We start from the raw sequence: 24,198 nt of genomic DNA, 5'->3' as shown, positions 1-24,198 counted from the left end.
GCGGGGAAGGTCGGTCTGAGCGGCTGTTCCTACCCCCTGCCAGCAGGGGCCGCCGCAGCGCAGGCCGGCGTCTCAGCAGGTCGGCCTCTCTGAGCCGAGAGAACGGAACCACCGAGACGACCAGAGGAAGTCGAGGTGGCGCTCGATCCGGCAGCCCTGCAGCCTGTGGCTGCCCGCGGGGGATCGGGTCCGCCACGCTGGCTGCGCGGGGTGGGGCGGAGGACTCGCGCGGATGCACGATGCTCCAGGCGGGAGAGATTGGCGAGGCGCCCGCAGCCCTGGTGAGGCGGCCCTGGCGACCCGGGGGGACGGGTTACGGTGGCCTGGGAAGACGGTGAAGGTGCTTCCCGCGACCCGGGGAGGGAGGGCCAGCCGAGTGGCCCCGGGGGCCCCGGGGAGGTGGCCTCGGTGGCCGGGCCAGGCCCCTCCCGACTCCCGGCAGAGGTGTCAGTGTTGGCGCGGAGCTGGCGAGCCTCCTTCGGACCCGCACCTGACAGCTCTGGCCCCCGGGCACCGCGGACCTCCCCCCTCCCGCCGCGGCCGAGGTCCTCCTTCGGTCCAACCGCTCCCGCCGTCTTAATTTGTTTGCCGCGCCTCTTTTCCTTCCAGTGCTGCTCGGAAAGGGGAGACGACCGGAAGAACCTGGAGGAGAAAGGTATGCCGGCTCGGATCCTCCCCCTAGCTCTGTCTGCCAGCCGGGCACCCTCCCGGGTCTGCCACAGAGATCTTTGCCGATGTCTGTGTAGCAGACTTACATAGTAGTAAATATTGGTTGTTACCATACGCGTGCCTTTACCTTTCTGAAATTGCAAAAGCATGCTTCCCCGCACTCGCACTGACGCTCTGCCCGTCAGACAGGACGGGGCCCGTCAGACAGGACCTGCCTGTCGCCTCCATGAAGCCCTAGGAATTGGGAGGAATTACCACTCTGTGAGGGATGATTGCCACTGCTTCCATTTCTTTCTTTTTTTTTCTTCTTCTTTTCTCGCCAGGCTCCTCACGGACTTTTGACATGAATTTGATTAATTTGTTTTAGGAGAGGAAGGGGAAAAGCAAGAAATAGATCTTCTATGGCTTGAGGATCAGTAGTAGTGGTAAGAGAAAGGGTGCTCATATTAGTTATGTGGCCGTTGGGAGTAAGGCTTGCCCTTAATGTTACTTCAGAAAGAAAGCTCCAATGTGTCCACAGCTCCCACATTCAGCTCCTTTTCTTGACACTTCCAGCTAAACCTCACCCTTCACCTTTACCCTATTTGGATGCCTTGGGAAGTCTGAGGCCTACTGATCGGTTAGTAATCTGAAGTAAAATGATAAATGCAGACAGTCATATCAAGGATTTTTGTCCTTGTCCCACCAGTGGCTTAGTCAACTAGTTTGCAATTAAGAGTGCTTCTTACAGAAAATGAAAAGGAGAGAGATAATCTGCTACTAATGTGTCATTTTGAAGAATGAAATTTGATTAAAAATGTAGAATGATGCGTTTGGTAATTGCATGTAAAGAGTGTAATTTTTTTTTCCTGCTACTGGGCTCCACTTCCAGTTTTTTGGTGGCTGATTGGAGATAAGTTTCAGATCTCACCCTCTTGCATAACTAGGATTATAGGATTAAAGGTAAGTAAGTAGAAAGAGGCAGGAGGATTGAGCTTGAGACCAGCCTGGGTTACTTAGCAAGATATGAGAGAGAAAAGAGAGAGAGAGAGAGTCAGAGTCCTAAACACAACAACCTCATATACTATTACATATTAATAAAGTTTCCAGGCAGATGAACTGATCCTGTTCATAAGTGAAGGAGAATAAAGTCAAGAGTATCGGCCTGAGAGCCAGGAAACATGGATTTTGGTTCCAACCATAACCTTTAAGTGTAGGCTAGGGCAATTGTTATAATTTATCATTTGGAAGTTGAAGAATAGTCTTATGTGTTTTGCTTCTCTTACATACTAGTATGCTCCTGGTTTGCACAGCCTGTGAATAATCTTAATTCTTGTGAGTCAAATAAAACAAAGGAAAATTTGTTTTCTGAGGGAGAGAGGAAAGAACATACCTGGTACTAAACATACCAGAACATTATATAAAAATGGGACAATATCTGATATTTACATTTTGCAGTTAGGCATATATTGTTTTATGTATTAATATTTTAATTGGAGGGAAACAGTTGTTTTGTAATGAAGCTGATTATGTCCTCATCTTTATTTTCTTAAAACTGCATTTTTGGTAAAGAGACAAGTTCTACAAGTGACGACTCTAAAGAAAGGTGGTATTGCTCCTCATAGTCTCTGTTTTGTTCCCCACTTTATCCCTCATGTACGTACTTTTTTCTTTTTTTAAAAAGTAATTTTTTATTGAGATTAGGTGATTACATAAATTTCACATATTTCATAGTATTGTGGAAAAGTGATACTTAGTTAAAGTCACAAACACATTTTAACCTTCACAAGGCAAATTATCATTATCATGGTCTATAACTTTCAAAAGCAGATAAACTGCCTTGTATATATTTCCTATTTCTTCTAACCTCATAGTATTTGGCATTTTTTAAATTTTAGGTGACATAAATGTTGCATCATGTGTTGGAATTCAACAAGGCAGTGAAGGTACAGATGAAGATAATCTTTGTACTTATGTGTCTGCGTTCATAGAAAAGGAAGTTGGAAGTGACATTAAATCTTTAAAGAAACTTGATAAACTCATAGAACAAATGACAGAAAGTAAAATGCAGTTAGAAGAACAGGTAAGTGTTAAAGCTCATTGAAATATTATCAATAGTATATTTATTAAGATATGAGCAATTGGTATTATATATGTAGAATTTTAAAGACAGATTATGACAAATAGTTTGATCATTTAAAATGTAACAGTGCTATGTATTTTACAAATGTAAAAGATAAAGTTCCTACTGGTTTGTTTTTTAAAAGTATAACAGCAGCATTTATATAGTTTCGATTTTTTTGTCGGTTGTGGGGCCTGAACTCTGAGCCTGGGCTCCGTCCCTCAGCTATTCATCTCAAGGCTAGCGCTCTACCACTTGAGCCACAGTGCCACTTCTGGCTTTTTCTGCTTAGGTGGTACTGAGGAATCAAACTGAGGGCTTCATGCATGCAAGGCAAGCACTCTACCACTGAGCCACCTTCCCAGCCGTATATAGTTTTTCATATAATAACTTCTAAAGTGCTTCTGTAAGTAAATAATTTTATGATATACAAAGCCACTGGCCACTATTAAACAATATAGTTCCAGCTTTTTTTTTTTTTTTTTTTATATATATATATATTTTCCGGTTGTGGGGCCTGAACTCTGGGCCTGAGCACTGTCCCTCAGCTCTTCAGCTCAAGGCTAGTGCTCTACCACTTGAGCCACAGCGCCACTTCCGGCTTTTTTCTTTTTGCTTATGTGGTGCTGAGGAATCGAACCCAGTGCCTCAGGCATGCGAGGCAAGCGCTCTACCACTGAGCCAACTTCCCAGCCCAGTTCCAGCTTTTTATAAATAAACACAAGAAGGAAACACAAAAGGAATTATAATATTACATTGATTATTTTTGGGAGTTTGGTTGAAAGACAATTTAACTTCCTTATATGTTTATGTATTTTGGTTTTTTTTCTTTTTACAATGTGAAAATAAATCTTAGCCAGAAAGTAAATGGGTCTCAATAGTAGCACTAGTCTATTGTCAAAGGTAAAAGGTTTATATTGTGTAAGTCTTAAATTAGGTTGAGCAAACTGGTATGTGGGCATGTTATCACCAGATTTCCTGTTGTCCTGTGTTCTCAGATCCCCACCCTTCACCTTGGCCCTCATGTCTTGCTATCTTTCCACCTCCCCTACTGCTTTGCTCGGTGTTTAGCCTGGCCCTGTCAGCCTTTTCCACTTCTGCAAAGCCTTGTGGAGAATATCACACAATCCAGTATGTGGTCTGCCTTCAGCCTCTCCTGGCAGCCTTTTGCTGCATCTCCTTCAGCTATCTTCCCAAATTCTCCCTAAAACACCTGACCTGTATATTCTGTCCTGTCCTTTCCCATACACAAAATGTGGAGCCCATCTAGGATAAATCTATTGAAATTCTACCTGGTATTCCCAATTATCTGTCACCATTTTTAGCTCCTGACTTAGTAGAGACTAAGGCATCCCTTACCCCCAAGCCATTTCTGTGCTAGCTCAGTAAACTTGCTTCACTATTAGAATTTTATCCTTTGCTTTTGTAATAGTCCAGTTTCCTTAGTAGGAATTTGCTCTTTCCTTTGGCTGTCAGGATTCTTTTTTTTTTTTTTGGGTCTGGTCGTGGGGCCTGAACTCTGGGCCTGGGCGCTGTCCCTCAGCTCTTCAGCTCAAGGCTAGCACTCTACCACTTGAGCCACAGCGCCACTTCCGGCTTTTTTTTTTCTTTTTGCTTATATGGTGCTGAGGAATCGAACCCAGGGCCTCAGGCATGCAAGGCAAGCGCTCTACCACTGAGCCACCTTCCCAGCCCTGTCAGGATTCTTATTAAAAAAAAAAAAAAGATCTTGGCCAGGTGCCAGTGGCTTATGCCTCGAATCCTAGCTACTTAGACTCTGAGATCTGAGGATCACAGTTCAATGCTAGCCTGGGCTAGCTTTTTTTTTTTTTTTTTTTTTTTAATTGTGAAAATACCATACAGAGGAGTTACAATTACATGGGCAAGATAATGAGTACATTTCTTATCAAGCATTGTGGGCTAGCTTTATAACCACCAAAAAAGCTGGAAGTAGAATGTGGCCTAGCTGGTAGAGTGCTGATCTTGAGTGAAAAAAACTAAGGGACAGAGCCCAGGCCCTGAGTTGAAGCCCCAAGTCCTGGGTATACTCACAACACACACACAAATTGATCTTTGAGCTGGGCATAGTAAGTTCTAGGCAAGCCTGGGTACATAGTGAAACTTTGTCTCAAAAGTACAAAAATAATGGAAGTAAAATTAAATATATTTTCAAAATGTTTTTGTTATCTGGTTCTAATTTCTAATTTGTCATTTACTCTTTTTTTCATGTGTGTGCACAAGTTTTGGGGCTTAAACTCAGTTTGGGCACTGTTCCTGAGCTTCCCTTAGCTTTTTCCATTCAAAACTGGACCTCTATCGTTTGAACCATACCTCTAGTTCCAGTTTGCTGGTTAATTGGAGATAATAATCCCTGTGTTGGTATGCTCAGGCTGGCTAGCCCCTGGAGTGGCTAGGATTATAGGCATGAGCCACTGACTGTAGGCAGTAAGCACTTCTCTCTCTCTATTCTATCTATCTATCTATCTATCTATCTATCTATCTATCTATCTATCTATCTATCTATCTATCTATGCTTCTGTATATATAGCATTGTACATTTGGGCTTAAGTAGCACAGGATGAGGATATCAAACCTATTCCTTTGAAATGTGTATGTGGAAAGTAATGAACTAATAAAAAAGCTTATGGGAATATTTTCTAATTGCTGCTTTTTTTTCTGGTACGTTTAGGTACTTACAATTTCATCAGAAATTCCTAAAAGAATTCAAAGTGCCTTAAAAAATGCAGAAGAATCAAAACAATTTCTTAATCAGTATCTGGAGCAAGAAACACATCTTTTCAGGTCTATTAATAGTCATTTGCTGACTGCACAGCCCTGGATGGATGATCTTGGGGTCATGATTAACCAGATTGAAGAGATTGAACGGCATCTTGCTTACCTTAAATGGATTTCACAAGTTGAAGAACTAAGGTAAAATGGGCCTCTTTATTCTTGTAATTATTATTTTCTTCTGCGGCTGTGTCTTAGGGAGTGTGTATGTGTGCCATTATATAATTGAGTTAATTGAAGATTATAATAATTTTACCAGTTGTAATGAAAATAGCATTATGATAATGATTCTTTTCCCTATTGTGAATGAGTATAAACTTTTCAGGGAGCTTGATTTGCATTTAAAAGAAAGTAATCGAAGTAACTTAAAATTTTAAGCCTTAGCGTTTTGTTCTGTACTCAGGGTTAAAAACTATTATTTATAATGTGGAATGAATAAAACACACCTTCAGTTTGGTATAGGTCTTCTTTTGGCATAGGTATTTCTACTTCATGTCTAAGAGATTGTCTTTTTTTTTTTTTTTTTTTAAGAGAATGTCCCTTAATGAAGTATATTGCTGTCTAGAGTTTGGTGTTTAGTGGAAATTATCAAATAAGGACTGCACAGTAGCTAGGTGCTGGTGGCACATATCTATAATCCTAGCTACCCAGGCAGCTGAGATCTGAGGATCAGAGTTTGAAGCCATCAGATTGTGTGGTTTCAGCATCTAAACCCTGAGTTGAAGCCCCAGGACAGGCAAAAAAAAAAAAGCTTAGTCACTTTCTGGAATCATAAGTAACACCATAATTTTAGGTACCTACTTTTATGTGTGTGTGTGTGTGTATATATATATATATATATATATATATATATATATATATATATATATATATATATATGACTCTTGGATGAATATTCCCCTAGTGGTTGCTATCAGTTCCATAGTAGGAGTTAAAACAAAGCATGAGTCAGTATAATTTAGCATAGTAAAGCATGCAGGCTCTTGAGTTTAAGCTCCAGGACTGGCATTAAAGAAAAAAAAAATGTTATTTTCCTTAGGTTTTATGTATTTCTATTTCCAGCTTACTTTTGGGCTTCTGACATTTCTCCTCCAAGTTTCCTTTTAATGCTCCCCCCCCCCTTTTTTTTTTTTTTTTGATTGGTCATGGGGCTTGAACTCTGGGCCTGGGCACTGTCCCTCTGCTCTTCAGCTCAAGGCTAGCGCTCTATCACTTGAGCCACAGCACCACTTCCTGTTTTCTGAGTGGTTTATTGGAGGTAAGAGTCTCACGGACTTGCCTGCTCAGTTTGGCTTTGAACTGCTATGCTCAGGTCTCAGCCTCCTGAGTAGCTAGGATTACAGGCATGAGTCACCCTCACCTGGCTCACTGTTAGCTTTTTTGTTCAAGGCTGTTGCTCTACTACTTGAACCACAGCTCCATTTCTGGCTTTTTGCTGGTTAACTGGAGGTGAAAGTTTTGTGGACTTTTCTGCCTGGGCTGGCTTTGAACCTTGATCCTTGGATCTCAGCTTGCTTGCTCCTTCCTTCCTTCCTTCCTTCTCTTTCTTTTCTTTCCTTCTTTCTTTCCTTTTTGTTTTTCTTTCCTTTTCTTTCCTTTCTTTTTGTCAGTTGTGGACTTAAACTCAGGGCCTAGGCTTGTCCCTGAGCCCTTTTTGCTCAAGGCTAGTACTCTGCCACTTTGAGCCTCAGCACCACTTCTGCTTTCTGGTGCTTTATTGGAGATAAGAGTCTCACAGACTTTTCTGCCCTGGCTGGCTTTGAACTGTGATCCTCACATCTCAGCTTCCTGAGTAGCTAGGATTACAAGTGTGAGCCACCAGTGCCTGGCAAGGATCTCAGCTTTCTGAGTAGCTATAATTACAGGTGTGAGCCACTGGTGCATGATAATAACTATGCATTTATTCAACAGTAGTCTTTATTTTAATATAGTGCTTAACTTGGAATATATTCTTTGAAGTAGAATCATGTTCTGCTGGAACAGTAGGTGAAACTGAAGATTATCCTGCTTGGTCATCCAACACTGTGATGTACTTATAAACTGATTTTCTAAATGGTAAATCCTTTGTACAAGTACTTAAAGATAATAAAAATATGAATATTTTAAAAAGAAAAAGAGCCTAGCACTGGTGGCTTATGCCTATAATCCTAGCTACTCAGGAGGCTGAGATCTGAGATCAAAGTTCAAAGCTAGACTGGGCAGGAAAGTCTGTGAGACTCTTATCTTCAATTTACCACGACAAAACTGAAAATGAAGCTGTGGTAGAGCACTAACTTTGAGCAAAGGAGCTCAGGGACAGTGCCCAGGCCTTGAGTTCAAACCCCATGAAAAAAAAGAAAAAAGGAAAAAAAAGACATAGAGGACTTCTCTAAATGAAAGCCTAGCAGAAGTGAGTTCTGTTCTATTGGGAGTAGAAGAATGGAGTAGGTAGAGAGGAAGGCATCCTAAGTATGGACCACTGCTCTTAGAAAGATGCTAAGAATTAGAGGACTGTAGGCTCTGAAGTCTTTCACAAGGTGAAAGGAAAACAGTCCCTGAACTTCTGAAGAAATTATCCTTAAGTTAGTTTGCTTTGTTTGCAGTGATAACATTCAGCAATATTTAATGACCAACAATGTGCCTGAGGCCGCTTCTACCCTGATGGCTATGACAGAACTTGACATCAAGCTTAAAGAATCATCCTGCACTCATCTTCTTGGGTTTGTGAGAGCCACAGTTAAATTCTGGCACAAAATTCTAAAGGACAAGCTTACAAGGTAGGGAGTTCACCCATCTTTCATGTTTATTGCTTTCACGCAGCTAGTTAGTGTTCATTTGATAACATAGTACTGAAACCTATGCCTTTCTTTCCTGTTGCAGTGATTTTGAGGAAGTTTTAGCACAGCTTCACTGGCCATTCACTGTACCCCCCCAATCACAAACTGTTGGCTTCAATCGACCTGCTAGTGCCCCCGAGATGTACAGTAACCTGGAGACATTGTTTTGTCAGCTGCTGAAGCTACAAACCTCGTATCCTTTTTGGAAGGGAAACATAAAAATTTCTTCTTCCTATCCTAGATTTGTGGCTAGGGAATAAAAAGTTTTCAAATGAGACTCTTGGGTTGGACTGTATGTGTAAATGACCACAGAGTGGGGGAGTGTGCTCTTGTAAAGTGAATTGTGGGTAGGAGGGAGGGCCACCTGCACTGTTTTGAGACATGCAGCTAACCAAGTATGGCATCACATACAGGTCAATAGAGCATAAAACACCTGGGAGAAAGCCTTAGTAACAAAGTATTAATTTAACCAAATGATTTCTTGCATTTATCTTCTGTTATTTTAGGAAAGAGATTAACGACATTTTTGTGCATTTTTTACTGGATTCATATTTAATGAAAAGATTACATGTTATATGTGTTATAATCCATACTTAGTATGGATAGACTTATTAGAAAAAATTCTGTGTGTGTATATATACAGTGTACATCTATCTATCTATATGTACACACACACACACACACTTTTGATTCTTTTTCCTTGACTTGACTATGTCAGAGATGAATTACTTACTGAGCCAAAACAACTCCCAGAAAAATACTCTCTTCCCTTATCCCCTTCTATCATCCTACCCATCCAGATTATGCTGACTCCTCTTCAGAAGAGGTTCAGATATCACTTCAGAGGCAACCGGCAAACTAATGTTATAAGCAAGGTGTGTTTGCCAACTCTTACCCTTGATTTTTATTTTTATTTCTTGACAGGGTCGAGGCTAGCCTTGAATTCATGATGTAGCCCAGGCTGGCCTTGAACTTGAATTTAGCTCAGAGCTAAATTTGTATTTTGCCACAGCCCTTTATAGACTTAACTGGGGACTTGTGTTATTATATTGAAAGAATGCTTACCTTTGACAAATCATCTAGCCAGTTTCTCAAGTTTATCTTTGATGTGCCCTTTGTGCTGTTAGACTGGTTTCCAATATGTTTCATTTTACAAATTGCTCCTCTGTCTTATAAATATATTGAAAAGAGAAGTTGAATTCCAAAATATAGAGTATTAGCTTCTGAATAAAGGTGCTAATGCTAAAATGATTTATAACTGGCAAGAGGGAATAGGGGGATAAATTATATAAATAGGTATTTTTGTTATTGTTGTTTGGTGCTGCTTTTGGAGCTTAAATTCAGGGCCTGGGTGCTGTCTCTTAGCTTTTTCACCCAAGTCACTCTACCATTTGAGCCACAGCTCCACTCTAGCTTTTTTTGTTTTTGGCAGTTGATTAGAGACTTATAGACTCTTCTGCCCAGGCTGGCTTTAAACTGTAGTCCTCAGATCTCAGCCTTCTGAGTCGCTAGGATTATAAGTGAGAGCCACCAGTGCCTAAATATGTGAACAGTCTTGAGGAAATTATCACCAACATTTTAAAAATATTTTTTATTTTTATTATAAAGGTGATGTACAAGCTGGGAGCCCATGCCTATAATCCTAGCTACTCAGGAGGCTGAGATCTGAGGACCACAGTTCAAAACCAGCCAGGGCAGCAATGTCTGTGAGACTTTTTTTTTTTTTTTGGTCAGTTGTGGAGCCTGAACTGTGGGCCTGAAAACTGTCCCTCAGCTCTTCAGCTCAACGCTAGCACTCTACCACTAGAGCCATAGCACCACATCTGACTTTTTTTGCTTTATGTGGTGCTGAGGAATGGAACCCAGGGCCTCATGCATGCAAGGCAAGCACTCTACCACTGAGCTACCTTCCCAGCCCCTGTGAGACTCTTATCTCCAATTAACCACCAGAAAACTGGAAGTGGAGCTGTGGCTCAGAGTGGTAGAGTGCTGGCCTTGAACAGAAAAACTCAGGAATAGCACCCAGGCTCTGAGTTCAAGCCCATGACTAACAAAATAAATAAAAGTTAAAAAAAAAAAAAAAGGTGATATACAAAGGGGTTACAATTACATAAATCAGGTAGAGTACATTTCTTTTTTGGACAATGTCACCCCTTCCCTCGTTTCCTCCCAGTTTTTCCCTCCCATCTTCACCCACAATTTTATAGTTCATTTTCAAAATAGTGTTTAGTGAGTACCACTACTGCATTTGTTTACCCTTTGTCCCTCCATTTCTGTACCCTCCGTTACCCTCCCCAAGACAGATAAATGAACAAACAAGACAGAAAGAAAACTAAAACAGCAACAAAGAATAAACCTCTTGTTTCCATTTCCTGGAGTTCATTTTGATATTTTATATGATCAGATGCACAAAGACATTGCACTTTTGTGTTCCTCTCATAAGAGTATCCTTTGGTCTCACTGTGAATGCCTAGAGAGTCCTGTATAATTTATCATGTCCCTGTGTATTTTAGGTCTAGCTTCCTCATATGAGCAAAAACATGAACCATTTGTCTCTCTGAACTTGGCTTACCTCACTTAACATGATTTGTTTAGGTCTATCCATTTCCCTGAAAATGACATAATATTCTTTCTAATGGCTGTGTAAAATTCCATTGTGTCACCAACATTTTAAATGAGGGACCATACCAATATAGACTGGCATATTGTTGAGATTTTTTTTTGGGGGGGGTTCGGTCATGGGCCTGAACTCTGGGCCTGGGCGCTGTCCCTCAGCTCTTCAGCTCAAGGCTAGTGCTCTACCACTTGAACCACAGCAGCACTTCTGGCTTTTTTTTTTGCTTATGTGGTGCTGAAGAATCGAACCCAGGACCTCGAGCATGCAAGGCAAGTGCTCTACCACGGAGCCACCTTCCCAGCCCCTGTTGAGATTTTTAATTTGGCTAAAAATCAGGTCAAATCTTAGTCTTGGAAATGACAAGGAGGCAGCTACTACCTTGCCTATCCTTTTTTTTTTTTGGGTCCGGTCGTGGGGCCTGAACTCTGGGCTTGAGTACTGTCCCTCAGCTCTGCAGCTCAAGGCTAGCACTCTACCACTTGAGCCACAGCGCCACTTCTGGCTTTTTTCTTATGTGGTGCTGAGGAATCGAACCCAGGGCCTCGGGTATGCAAGGCAAGTGCTCTACCACTGAGCCAACTTCCCAGCCCTACCTTGCCTATCCTTGAGTTTTTTTACAATTGATGTTATGCATGTAGTAGGGGTTCAGTAAATATTTTGGATTGCTAAGTGCCAAATCATATCAGGCATTATGGGTTTTATACAAATGAACTACAGGCATTATAGAATTTTAAAGAAATCAAAGGATAGGTAATTCTGTTTGCATGGAAAGAGCAGAGTGACAATAAATTTGTTTGCACTTTATGGGTGTTCTATTTTGGATGGGGGATTCGTGTATAGAAGAGTCACTTAGTAGGTGTAGGTGAGACGAAACAATAAGCCTAAAGTTGTACAGAGGCAATGAATATTTGACAGAAGGAAATTGTGAGTTATATTAACTCTTTTTGAAGTGTGGTCCCAGTGGACCTTGTACTGTTATCAAACCTAAATTGTGTCACCCCGAGGTTAAAGCCTCCTTTCATTTTTGTATTTCTAATATTTCACACACAATAGGATTTACCATTTAGTAAATAGATGCTAGATGTTGAACCCAAGCTTTGTGCATGGTAGATAAGTACTCTTAAGACTGAGTGATCTCCTAAGCACCAATATGGCATTTAAATTTTATGAATTTATTGACTAATCCACATTGGTGGAATTTGTTGGGGTACATTGGCAAACATATGATAAATAAGTCTTCATGAGAATTTAGAGTAGAAATGGTGCTCTTACAGCCAACTTTTAGTGTTGTGTGTTTATAATTAAAGGCATTTAACTATAACCTAATTAAAATAAGGAATTCAAACATTTTACTTTCTTCCTTAGCCTGAATGGTACTTGGCTCAGGTTCTTATGTGGATTGGAAACCATACTCACTTTCTGGATGAGAAGATTCAACCAATATTGGACAAAGTAGGCTCTGCAGTAAATGCAAGGGTAAGAGAGTCTTGTGTGTTTCAATTTTATAATTGTACATGTGCCTGAAAATTTATCTTATGTTTATGTATTTTCTTCTAGCTTGAGTTTTCTCGAGGCCTTATGATGCTCGTTCTTGAGAAGTTAGCTTCTGATATCCCTTGTCTACTCTATGATGACAATCTCTTTTGTCATTTGGTGGATGAAGTGCTCTTATTTGAAAGGGAACTACACAGTGTTCATGGCTATCCTGGCACTTTTGCTAGTTGTATGCATATTTTATCAGAGGAAACCTGTTTTCAAAGATGGTTGACTGTGGAGAGAAAATGTAAGTATTCTTGTGGCCATATGGTAGAGATGTCCATATATATGGGTTTTTAAAAATCCTTTTCTGATCTCTTTTGATCAGTTCTGGGTAGGAATTGAAGTTTTATTGAGTCGCCTTCAAAGATAATTTTCTTTTCTTTTCTTTTCCTGACTTCAATTTTTCCTGGAATTACTTCCTGTATATTTCTAGATTGGAATATTGAAGTTAAGAGATTTTACCATGTACTATTTTGTGCTCTTGGTATAATTTCTTGAGATGTATCTTGCTTATCAGTATAACTATTTTGAAGATTTGGGTGAGGGAGAATATAGTATCTTGTTAATTAACTTCCCAAATAGATTATTTTAAATACAGTACAACTAGTGAGAGATTGTGGGTTTGTTTTGTATAGAAAAGTCATCATTCAGCTGGGCACCAGTGACTTCACACCTGAAATCCTAGCTACTCAGGAGGCTGAGATCTGAGGATTGTGGTTCAAAGCTAGCCTGGGCAGGAAAGTCTGTGAGACTTTCATCTCCAATAAACTCAGAAAAGGCCAGAAGTGGTGCTGTGGCTCAAGTGGTAGAGTGCTAGCCTTCAGCACAAAGAGGCTCAGGGACAGTGCCCAGGCCTGAGTTCAAGCCCCAGGACTGGTGCGGGGAGGGGGCAGGGAGTCATCATTCCTAAAATAAATTATGGATTGGAATGACTATAATTACTCAAGTGACATAATCCTTTTTTAATATATGTTTTATATATGTATATGTTAGTTGCTCTTCAAAAAATGGACTCAATGCTTTCATCAGAAGCTGCATGGGTATCACAATATAAGGATATCACTGATGTGGATGAAATGAAAGTTCCAGACTGTGCAGAAACTTTTATGACTCTACTCTTGGTTATAACTGGTGAGTATACGGGGCTGGGAAGGTGGCTCAGTGGTAGAGCGCTTGCCTTGCATGCCTGAGGCCCTGGATTCGATTCCTCAGCACCACATAAGCAAAAAGAAAAAAGCTGAAAGTGGCGCTGTGGCTCAAGTGGTAGAGTGCTAGCTTTGAGCTGAAGAGCTGAGGGACAGCGCCCAGGCCCAGAGTTCAGGCCCCACGACCAGACCCCCCAAAAAAATAAAAAATAAAAATAACTGGTGAGTATATATCTTTTAAGTATAAGTCTTTTTTTTGAACTCAATATTTCTAAAACAAAGACACTTTTAGAAATATTGAGTTCAAAAAAATAACATATAGTGGTTTTAATCTTCAGATTGAGCTTTTATTTTATTAATAATCTAGAACAATATAACTTTTTTAGTTTTTTTTAAAATGTGGGTACTGGGGTTTGAACTCAAGACCTTGTGCTCTTATTTGGCTTTTTTTCCTCAAAGCTGGCCCTCTACTATTTGAGCCACACCTCCATTTCTGGCTTTTTGCTAGTTACTTGGAGATAAGAGCCAGAGCTGGTTTCCAACCCTGACTTCAGATCAGCCTCCTAAGTAACTAGGTTTATAAGCATGAGCCACAAGTGCTCATCTAGGAATGTAATTTATTACTGGAACTCTTGTCATTCAGTTTAAGTGTCTTTAGTAAATGGTGATTAACTTAAATTTTGATTATTTTATATTTTATTTTTAAGAGATAGGGATTTTTCTATGTTTCCCAAACTGGCCTTGAACTCCTGGGCTCAAGTGATCCCCCTGTGTCAGCCTCTCAAGTTACTGGGACCATAGATACATGCCACCATGCTTAGCCCAACCCGAAATTTCAAATATTATTCTCTTGACCTTGATTTATCAAGAATCGCAGGAGAGAGTAAAGTAATAATTTTCAGAATCATCTCTGAAGACAATTCAAAATTCTGGATGCCTATCTAGACATTTCCTGTCTATAGTTCCACCTGTTTTTTTTTTTTTTGTTTGTTTGTTTTGGTCGGCCGTGGGGCTTGAACTCTGGGCCTGGGCGCTGTCCCTCAGCTCTTCAGCTCAAGGCGAGCGCTCTACCACTTGAGCTACAGCGCCACTTCCGGTTTTCTGGTGGTTTATTGGAGATAGGAGTCTCACGGTCTCTCCTGCCCGGGCTGGCTTTGAACCACGATCCTCAGATCTCAGCCTCCTGAGTAGCTAGGATTACAGGCGTGAGCCACCAGCGCCCAGCTTAGTTCCACCTGTTTTAAGACACGGATGTAATTTGTACTGCAGATAGCAGATTTTTTTCCTTAGTTTACCTTTAGAACAGCAAAAAATGATGTGGAGTGCTATTTCAAAAAATATTTTGTAATAGTCATTATTTTTTTTAATACTACCTATCATTTTATCTGTTAGGTTTAACATATATATGGGTGGATTTTTTTTTAATGGGTACTAAGAGTTGGTCCCAATGCTTTGTGCATGCTAGGAGTAATAATAGGAATTTTTGTCATGCAAAGTTTTTCTGGTTAGAGGGAAGCTTGCCAGCTGCTGGCCCTCGTTTGTATCATCTGAACTGCCCTACTGCAGATCTGCAGGTTCTTATGGTGCCATGGGCCCACACTGACATCCCCCTTGGCCTTCTTGAGCCCAATGGTTTTAGACCTGTAGGACAACTTGGAGAAGGGTCATTCCAGCCCACTTGGCCAATAATTCTGTTTTCTTAATAGTAAGTAAAACTATGAAATAAAACACTAAAATAAAAAAAAATTAAGGAAATTTTTTTTGAGGTTTAAATTAAAGGACTTGTGCTTGCTAAGCAGGTTTTCTGCCACTTAAGCCAATATAATTAGCTCTTTTTTGCACTGGGTATAGTCAAAGTAGGGTTTTACTTTTATGCCTGGTCTGGTCTAGACTACAATACTCTCATATTTATTTTTGGTGTGAGACTGGAACTCGGACTTGATACGTACTTGCCACTTTTGCTCATTGGCTACCACTCTACCAACTGAGTCATGCCTCCAACCCCTGTAATACTCTGTAATACTCTTGTGTTTCTGTTCATCATTTGGGTGACAGGCATATGCTCAGTGCCCAGCCATTGGTGAATTGGAGTCTTGTGAACTTCTATGAGACTCATCTCCAATAAACCACTAGAAAACCGGAAGTGGCGCTGTGGCTCAAGTGGTAGAGCGCTCACCTTGAGCTGAAATGCTGAGGGACAGTGCCCAGGCCCAGAGTTCAGGCCCCATGACTGACAAAAAAGTCTCATGGACTTTCCTGCCCAGGCTGGCTTTGAACCGCAATCCTCAGATAGCCTCCTGAATAGCTAGGGTTACAGGTGTGAGCCACCAGTGCCTGGCTCCATTACCCATTTTCTATTACATATTTTTCTCTGCAACATTTTTCCCCTGAGAAAAATGTTTTAGATATTAATTTAGATATTAGTTCTTATGTAACTTATTTAATCTGATTTTCTCTTTCCTTTTTAAAAAATGCCATTTGCGGGCTGGGAAGATGGCTCAGTGGTAGAGCGCTTGCCTTGCATGCCTGAGGCCCTGGGTTCGATTCCTCAGCACCACATAAGCAAAAAGAAAAAAGCTGGAAGTGGCACTGTGGCTCAAGTAGTAGAGCGCTAGCCTTGGGCTGAAGAGCTGAGGGACAGCGCCCAGGCCCAGAGTTCAGGCCCTACAACCGGACCCCGCGCCCCCCCTCCCCCAAATGCCATTTGCTTCCTAAAGAAAGTGAATCTTAACAAATATGTACACTGCATATAATTAAATTTGGGTTTAGAAATAGACTTAAACTTAGTCATTTTTTTTGATAAAGGTAGCAGAATAGTCAGGAAAAAAATTTTAACTGTATCATGGATGCTACCCAAACCTTCATCTGTTTTATTAATTTTCTTCACAGACAGATATAAAAATTTACCCACAGCTTCCCGAAAGCTGCAGTTTCTAGAGTTACAGAAGGACTTAGTAGATGATTTTAGAATCCGATTGACACAGGTGATGAAAGAAGAGACTAGAGCTTCCCTGGGCTTTCGATACTGTGCAATTCTTAATGCTGTGAACTATATCTCAACAGTGCTAGCAGACTGGGCTGACAATGTGGTGAGTTCATAAGCTTTTATATTAAGTAATATATTAGTTGTTTAAACTATTCTAGCCTTTTGAAATGTTGACTCTATTGCAAGTGATAGATGATATATATATATATATATTCATATATATTTTTATATATATGAATGACAATGATATCAAACTTATAAGATGTGATTAAAGCATACGGTTTTTCTAAATCAAATCTCAAATAGTTAATCTTGGTCTTTTAATGGGCTTAATCATCAGAGAACTAGGAATGTAGGTCAGTGCTTGGTTGCAGTGAACAAGTTCCTGGGTTTAGTCCCTAGTTCAACAAAAAAGAGGAAAGGGTAAAACCCTTTGTGAATAGTTGTTTATAGAGTGAGCCTTTTTTGTCTTTGTACTATATACAGGAAGTATTAGTAATTGACATCACAGAGAAATAATCATTTAACAATGATATAAAAAAAATCAATAAGGGAGCTGGGAAGGTGGCTCAGTGGTAGAGCGCTTGCCTTGCATGCATGAGGCCCTGGGTTCGATTCCTCAGCACCACATAAGCAAAAAGAAAAAAGCCGGAAGTGGCACTGTGGCTCAAGTGGTAGAGAGCTAGCCTTGAGCTGAAGAGCTGAGGGACAGCGTCCCAGTTCAAGCCCCACGACCGGACCCCCCCCCCAAAAAAAAAATCAGTAAACTCCAGATCTTTTTTTGAGGTGGAGGCAGACTTGTTTACCTAATCTGGTTTACTGAAATAAATTAATTAATTTTTAAAAATCTAAGACTTTGAGGAAAGTAAAATAACATTTTATACTTCTTGACATGACTTCAGATAGGACATATTTTTGAGAATTATAAAGAAACATTCTTAACATTTTAATAATTTCATACAGTAAAACATTATTTGTGGGTAGGGATTATTTGTGCCTGGCTCGGTGGTGAAACACTGAGCTAACAGCCCTGGTGCCTGCTCCTACCTTCATTTTCTTTTTTTTTGCTGGCACTGGGGTTTGAACTCAGTCTTGCACATTCTACTTGGCTTTTTTGCTCACAGCTGTACTCTACTATTTGAGCCACATCTCTATTGCTGGGCATTTGTAGTCTCACAGATTTGTCTGCCTGGGCTGGCTATGAACCTCCCTCCCGTCTCAGATCTCAGCTTCCTGAGTAGCTAGTTTTAAAAGAACTTAAAAAAACAAAGCAAATGATAGGGTCTTGCCAATTGGCTATAATGTAAAAGAATTGTAATCCAGGACAGGATTGCATACTTTTATACTAAAATATAAAAGGCTGGTTACTTGAGGTGAAATAGTATGCTTGCCTAGTAAGCATAAGGTCCTGAGTTCAAAACTTCATGCAGCAATAAATAAATTATATATATATATATATATATATATATATATATATATATATATATATATATAATCATGTCCCTTTTTAACATGGATTAAAATTTTACTGCAGAGACAAACATTTTTTATTAAACCAAGGAAGATACGGCAATCAGAACTTGGTAATCAATTTTCCAGTATGTACTTCAGTCAAAAGTGAAGAAATCTATTTAGCCTTTATAGCCTCAACATAGATTAATTTCTTTAGATATTTTAGATACAGAGCACCTTCCAGACCTGCCTTCTTTGATAGAGTGCCCTCAACTTGGGAATCACTGTTGTATGATTATCTGTAAAGACACAAAAATCTGTTTGGAACGAGTGCTAATGGCTTACACCTGTAATCCTAGCTACTCAGGAGGCTGAGATCATGGTTCAAAGCCAGCCCAGGCAGGAAAGTCCATGAGACTCTTATCTCCTATTGACCACCAGAAAATAAGTGGCACTGTGGCTCAAAGTGGTAGAGTACTAGCCTTGAGCAAAAAGAACTCAGGGACAGTGTCCAGGCAGAATTTAAGCCCCAAGACCAACAACAGTAAAAATATGCCTGGGTTTATTATGTGTTTTACCAGACAGATTTCATGACAAAAAATACTAACAGAGAACTGAGATGGTGAGAAGATGGCAAAATATACAGTGAAAATTACTTTGCTGAATAAAGAGGAAAATGACTATGACAATACAAGTGTAAATTATATAATTGCATCATGAATGAAAGTAGGAAAGTAAAACAATAAAACAACCAATTTTAATTAAAGATGTCAAATACCACATCTTAATGCAATAAAATAAAATTAAAAATAAGAAATGAAGTAAATACATCTAAGTATGGACATTTTAAAATAATCATGCCTGGAATAGGAAGGATGTTTAGAAATAAGATTATATTTCAATTATGAATTAAGACAAAAATTATATTCTTAACATTTATTATTTCTTTCTTCCCTCCTTTTCGTCCGTCTGTCCATCCTGCCTACCTTCCTTCCTGCCTACCTTCCTTCCTGCCTTCCTTCCTTCCTTCCTTCCTTCCTTCCTTCCTTCCTTCCTTCCTTTGCTTCCTTCCTTTACTTCCTTATTTTGTGCTGGTCCTGGGGCTTTAACTCAAGGCCTAGGCACTGTCCCTGACCTTTTTTGCTCAAGGCTAGTATTCTACCACTTGAGCCACAGCTCTACTTCTAGCTTTTTATTTTGTTTTGGCAGTTAATTGGAGGTAAGAGTCTCACAGACTTTCTTTCCTGGGATGGCTTCAAACTGAGACCCTCAGATCTCAGCCTTCTGAGTAGCTAGGATTACAGGTATGAGCCACCAGTACCTGGTTTATTTTGTGACTACTAATGCATATACAGGAAAATATATTTCTCACTATACCTAGTTTACTGTGAATGAAAAAAACAAGACAGTCCTCATTCCAAAAACAGGCAAATAAGCCAAAGCAAGCAGGAAATAGAAGTAAATATACTAATAACAGACAAGATAAAATCTTGATAAAACACATAGTTTATTCATATCTGGATGCTCTGTGAGACTCAATAAGTACTTTCAGTGGTTTGTTATTGTTTATTGTCAGTTGTGGGGCTTAAACTCTGGGCCTAGGCACTGTCCCTGAGCTCTTTTGCCCAAGACTCTACCACTTTGAGCCACAACACCACTTCTGGTTTTCTAGTAGTTATTTGGAGATAAAAGTCTCATGGTCTTTCCTCCCTGGGGCGGCTTTGAACTGAGATCCTCAGATCTCAGCCTCTTGAGTAGATAGGATTACAGGAATAAGCCACCAGCACCTAGTTTTAAGTGTTTTTTGATAAAGGTATCAGCTAAAATCTGTGTGTATATTATTCTACTGAGCAAGAAAAAAAAAGAAAATAATTTCATAGTAGAATTATGAATGAATTTATCATTATTAAGTCAATTAATCTGCACTCATTCATTTTGTACTTTTGTATTGTGTTTCTAATTTGAGTATTTTATTCTTTCAGCTCCCACACTGCTCCATTTACTGCTGAGCTTTTTCAATATATAAAATTGTCATTCTTGATTCTTATGCCAGTTGATCTAATAAAAGATTCATTCCCAGACAGATTTTAGCTTCAATGAAATTTGTGGAACATCATTAGCTAAGTTGCTTGGTGCTGTGATTAGTGTTAATAAAGATGAATAATCCATAATCTCTACCTGTACAAACCTTAATATCTAATGCTGTATTAACTGGGCTTTATGTCAACAGAAAACTATGACAATTTCAGAGTTGACCTTTAAAAATGTCCTAGTACATGGTTTTCATGGTGCTAATTCTTTCTTAACATCAAAAGTCCTTGAATCATCTTTGCAATTCTTCAATTTGCAAATTCTTTAAATAAAAACTCATTAAAGGCCTTGTATTACACAATTATATAACTAGAAAAAGAGTTCACCTTTTATTTACTTCAGTCTACTGATAACTATTAGTTATCAGCAAACCTGAACTATCCAGTCATTCAGAATTAGAGTTCTTTAGTTGTAGGTGACAGAAACCCAATTTTGAGTAGATACTAAGTGAAGGAAGTCACCAAGAGCCAAACATTATATGATTTCATTGACTTGAAATGTCCAGGAGAGTCAAGTCTAGAGATGAAATAAGTAGATTGATGATTGCCTAGGGATGTGGAACCAGAGAGAGAACTGGGAGAGGAATAAAGGTGAGGAATTTGGGTGGCAAGAAGTAATGAAAATGTTCTAAACTTGTCATGGATGCACAACTCTGAAAAATATTAAAACCCTGGAATGGAATACTTATTTTTGAACTGTATGGTACATATATATTCTGTTTCAAGATGTCAAAGAAGTGTTTTTGCTTTTAGTTCTTTCTGCAGCTTCAGCAGGCAGCATTGGAAGTTCTAGCAGAGAATAATACCCTCAGTAAACTACAATTGGGACAACTAGCCTCTATGGAGAGTTCTGTCTTTGATGACATGATTAACCTTTTAGAGCGTTTGAAGCATGATATGTTGACCCGTCAAGTTGACTGTGTTTTTAGAGAAGTTAAAGATATGGCAAAATTGTACAAGAAAGAAAGGTATGTCCTCTGTATAAGTCACCTCTTAACACTAGTTTAGTGAAATTTGAAAGATAGCACATGCTGTCAAATTTCCAATGTGTCTACATAGTTCAGCGTCTGGCCTTTTGCTCTCCAAACTTTGTGCCCTTGCCTCCCACTCAGTGCTAGGGATTAAACCCAATGGATCTGCAGCTGTTTTTACATATCTAAATATGATTTGGGATTGACTAACCCAACCAGTGACTGATTTTGCAAAGCAAGGGGCTCCTTCAGGAAGTATCCTGTGTATGTTTGCACTGTATTATTTATTCCACTATGCTGGTTCTTCTCTGAGGACACCTGTTATGTCTGTCAGAACCCGAACACTCTGACAGCAGGCAATTTCTTCTGTCATGGTCCCTCTACAGAGTTCTATAATCAGTGGGGAGGTGTTATTATTCCCTGTTGCTTTTGCTGAGAATTCAGAGCATAATATTAGCTTAAGTCTTAACTGTCAAAAATACATTTTAACTTTTTTTTTGTTTTGTTTTGTTTTTTTTTTTTTTTTTTTTTGTCGGTTGTGGGGCTTGAACTCTGGGCCTGAGCACTGTCCTTCAGCTCTTCAGCTCAAGGCAAGCGCTCTACCACTTGAGCTACAGCGCCACTTCCGGTTTTCTGGTGGTTTATTGGAGATAGGAGTCTCACGGTCTTTCCTGCCCGGCCTGGCTTTGAACCGCGATCCTCAGATCTCAGACTCCTGAGTAGCTAGGATTACAGGCGTGAGCCACCAGCGCCCGGCTTTACATTTTAACTTTTATAACAATAAATTTTATTTAGTTTAGGGGGTCTTTGAGCTATTTATCATCCTCATTGAGTAGAGTATGTATTTTAGAACTAAAATATAAGTTTACTTTCTGAGAGTTTTTAATATTGGATTTTTGTTGTGGTGTTCATGGGGCTTGAACTCAGATCCTGGGTGCTGTTCATGAGCTCTTTGCTCATGGCTAGCACTCTACCATTTTGAGCCACAGCACCACTTCTGGCTTTCTGATAGTTAGTTGGAGATAAGAGTATCATGGACTTTCCTGCCCAGGCTGGCATCAAACCATGATCCTTAGATCTCAGCCTCCAGAATAGCTAGAATTACAGTCGTGAGCCATCAGCTCCTGGCCACACTTTTTTTTTTCTTATTCAAAATTCTCCAGCACAGAAGAGTACGCTTGCCTAAATTTAAAGAATGTTTAAAGTGATACAGCCTCTATAGTAAACATGAATGTTTTTGTCTTCACAGATGGCTATCCTTGCCATCTCAGTCGGAACAGGCAGTGATGTCCCTCTCTAGTTCGGCCTGCCCATTCTTGCTCACACTACGAGACCGTCTGCTTCAACTGGAGCAGCAGCTTTGTTTCTCCTTATTTAAAACTTTCTGGCAAATGCTTGTGGAGAAACTGGATGTGTACATCTATCAAGAAGTAAGGTTGGCAGCCTGTATTTAGGGGGCGTGGCAATAAAGGCAGCTATTATATGAATTATTCTTTTTTTTTTCAGATAATCCTGGCTAATCACTTCAATGAAGGAGGAGCAGCCCAGTTGCAGTTTGATATGACTCGGAATCTTTTTCCTTTGTTTTCCCACTATTGCAAGAGACCAGAAAATTATTTTAAGCAGTAAGCTTTATATTTAACAATTAATTTTGATTAGAGGAAGTTGACTCCTTCATAACAGCTCTATTGATGTACAGTAGATGATTTGATTAAAATTTTAAAGTTCACTATGGGTCTATTATATACGCAGAGCACAGTGGGTAAACCAAAATAATATACATGACTCATCAGTGACCTTAGAAAGTTAATCAAACTTGTTATAAATTATCTAGTGGGCTTTATTTCCTGGCTTTTGGCTTAATGGTCCTGTTTGCTTATTATTAGGAGGATAAATAGAAAATAAAAATAAGTGCAGCTCTTTCATATTGGATAAATATAAGAGATCAGAGACATATTTATTATCTAATAATAGGCCAGGGTACAAGGAAATTAACTTTCTTATTCATTGTAATTATAAATGTATACGAAAAGCCAAATGTTGGTGATTCATAGTCTTCTACCCAAGAAGCTGGAATTTGAGGATTGTGGTTTGAAGCTGACCTGGGCAGAAAGGTCTGAGAGACTTACCTCCAATTCACCAGCAAAAAGCCAGAAGTGGAGCTGTGGCTCAATCTGTAGAGTGCCAGCCATGAGATAAAATGTGGAGAACTCAAGACTCTTGAGTTCAAACCCCAGTACCAACACATACACACACAAACACAAATGTATACGAGAATCATTGCAAGGAATATTTTCAGGATTTGTTGATTTAATATGTACTTCCTGTACAGGGTTGTGTGATTCTGAAATATTCCTTGAAAACTTCTGCTGCATAAGATTTGACTGTCCACTATTTTTGAGTTTTCCTTAGTATTATATCTTTCTACTGCTTTTCATTTTATCCTTTCTCTCTTCCTATATCCTAATCTATCTAAAGTCATAGCTACTTATTTGAAGTCATAATATATTGAAACTAATGATCCTTTACTTATAGTTGGACTATAAACTTTATGCAGATGGGTGGTTCTCTATATATTTAAAAAGCCAAATAATAAATTCAGAAACAGTTTGTACAGAGGACATGTGTCTAGCAATGCAAGGAAGCTATTTAGTTTCTCAAAATGAAGTTGTTCATAATTCGGATATTATGGATAATAGATAACTCTTTTCTCTTTTTCTTTTTCCCTAACAGTGTAAAAGAAGCCTGTATTGTTTTGAATTTAAACATTGGTTCTGCACTACTCCTGAAAGATGTACTGCAGTCAGCTTCGGGGCAGCCTCCTGCCACAGCAGCATTGAATGAAGTTGGAATTTACAAACTTGCTCAACAAGATGTTGAGATTCTACTTAACTTGAGGACACACTGGCCTAACACTGGAAAACAATGAGACCTTTAGAAAAGTATTTGATTGCTGTGTTTTTTTTTTTTTCGTTTTGCTGATCTAGGGCTTAAGTTCAAGGCCTGAGTTCTGTCCTTAAGC

The 24,198-nt window shown here is 39.5% G+C and overlaps 1 protein-coding gene across 1 annotated transcript; it reads left to right on the top strand.

Annotated features, from left to right (window-relative positions):
• The first annotated feature begins 155 nt into the window (after positions 1-155).
• Positions 156-24,121, top strand: Rint1 (RAD50 interactor 1). The gene is made up of 15 exons (XM_069996254.1): positions 156-281; positions 610-655; positions 2,547-2,731; positions 5,460-5,701; positions 8,143-8,316; positions 8,420-8,569; positions 9,095-9,251; positions 12,359-12,469; positions 12,551-12,776; positions 13,526-13,663; positions 16,567-16,766; positions 20,959-21,173; positions 22,426-22,606; positions 22,683-22,801; positions 23,910-24,121. The coding sequence occupies exons 1-15, from the start codon at positions 240-242 to the stop codon at positions 24,103-24,105; spliced, it is 2,382 nt and encodes a 793-aa protein (XP_069852355.1). The 5' UTR covers positions 156-239; the 3' UTR covers positions 24,106-24,121.
• The last annotated feature ends 77 nt before the right edge of the window (positions 24,122-24,198 follow it).

This window comes from Dipodomys merriami, unplaced genomic scaffold (genome assembly GCF_024711535.1).
Source record: "Dipodomys merriami isolate MVZ:Mamm:240054 unplaced genomic scaffold, mDipMer1.0.p SCAF_5, whole genome shotgun sequence".
NCBI classification, from domain to species: domain Eukaryota; kingdom Metazoa; phylum Chordata; class Mammalia; order Rodentia; family Heteromyidae; genus Dipodomys; species Dipodomys merriami.
The sequence above is the reverse complement of the archived record's forward strand: the minus strand, read 5'-3'. Positions and strand labels throughout refer to the sequence as shown.

Coding starts and splice junctions, on each gene's coding strand:
- Rint1 (XM_069996254.1), top strand. CDS start 240: ATGCTCCAGGCGGGAGAGATTGGCGAGGCGCCCGCAGCCCTG. Junction 12,470..12,550: donor GCTCTGCAGTAAATGCAAGG/GTAAGAGAGTCT, acceptor ATTTTCTTCTAG/CTTGAGTTTTCTCGAGGCCT. Junction 12,777..13,525: donor GTTGACTGTGGAGAGAAAAT/GTAAGTATTCTT, acceptor TGTATATGTTAG/TTGCTCTTCAAAAAATGGAC.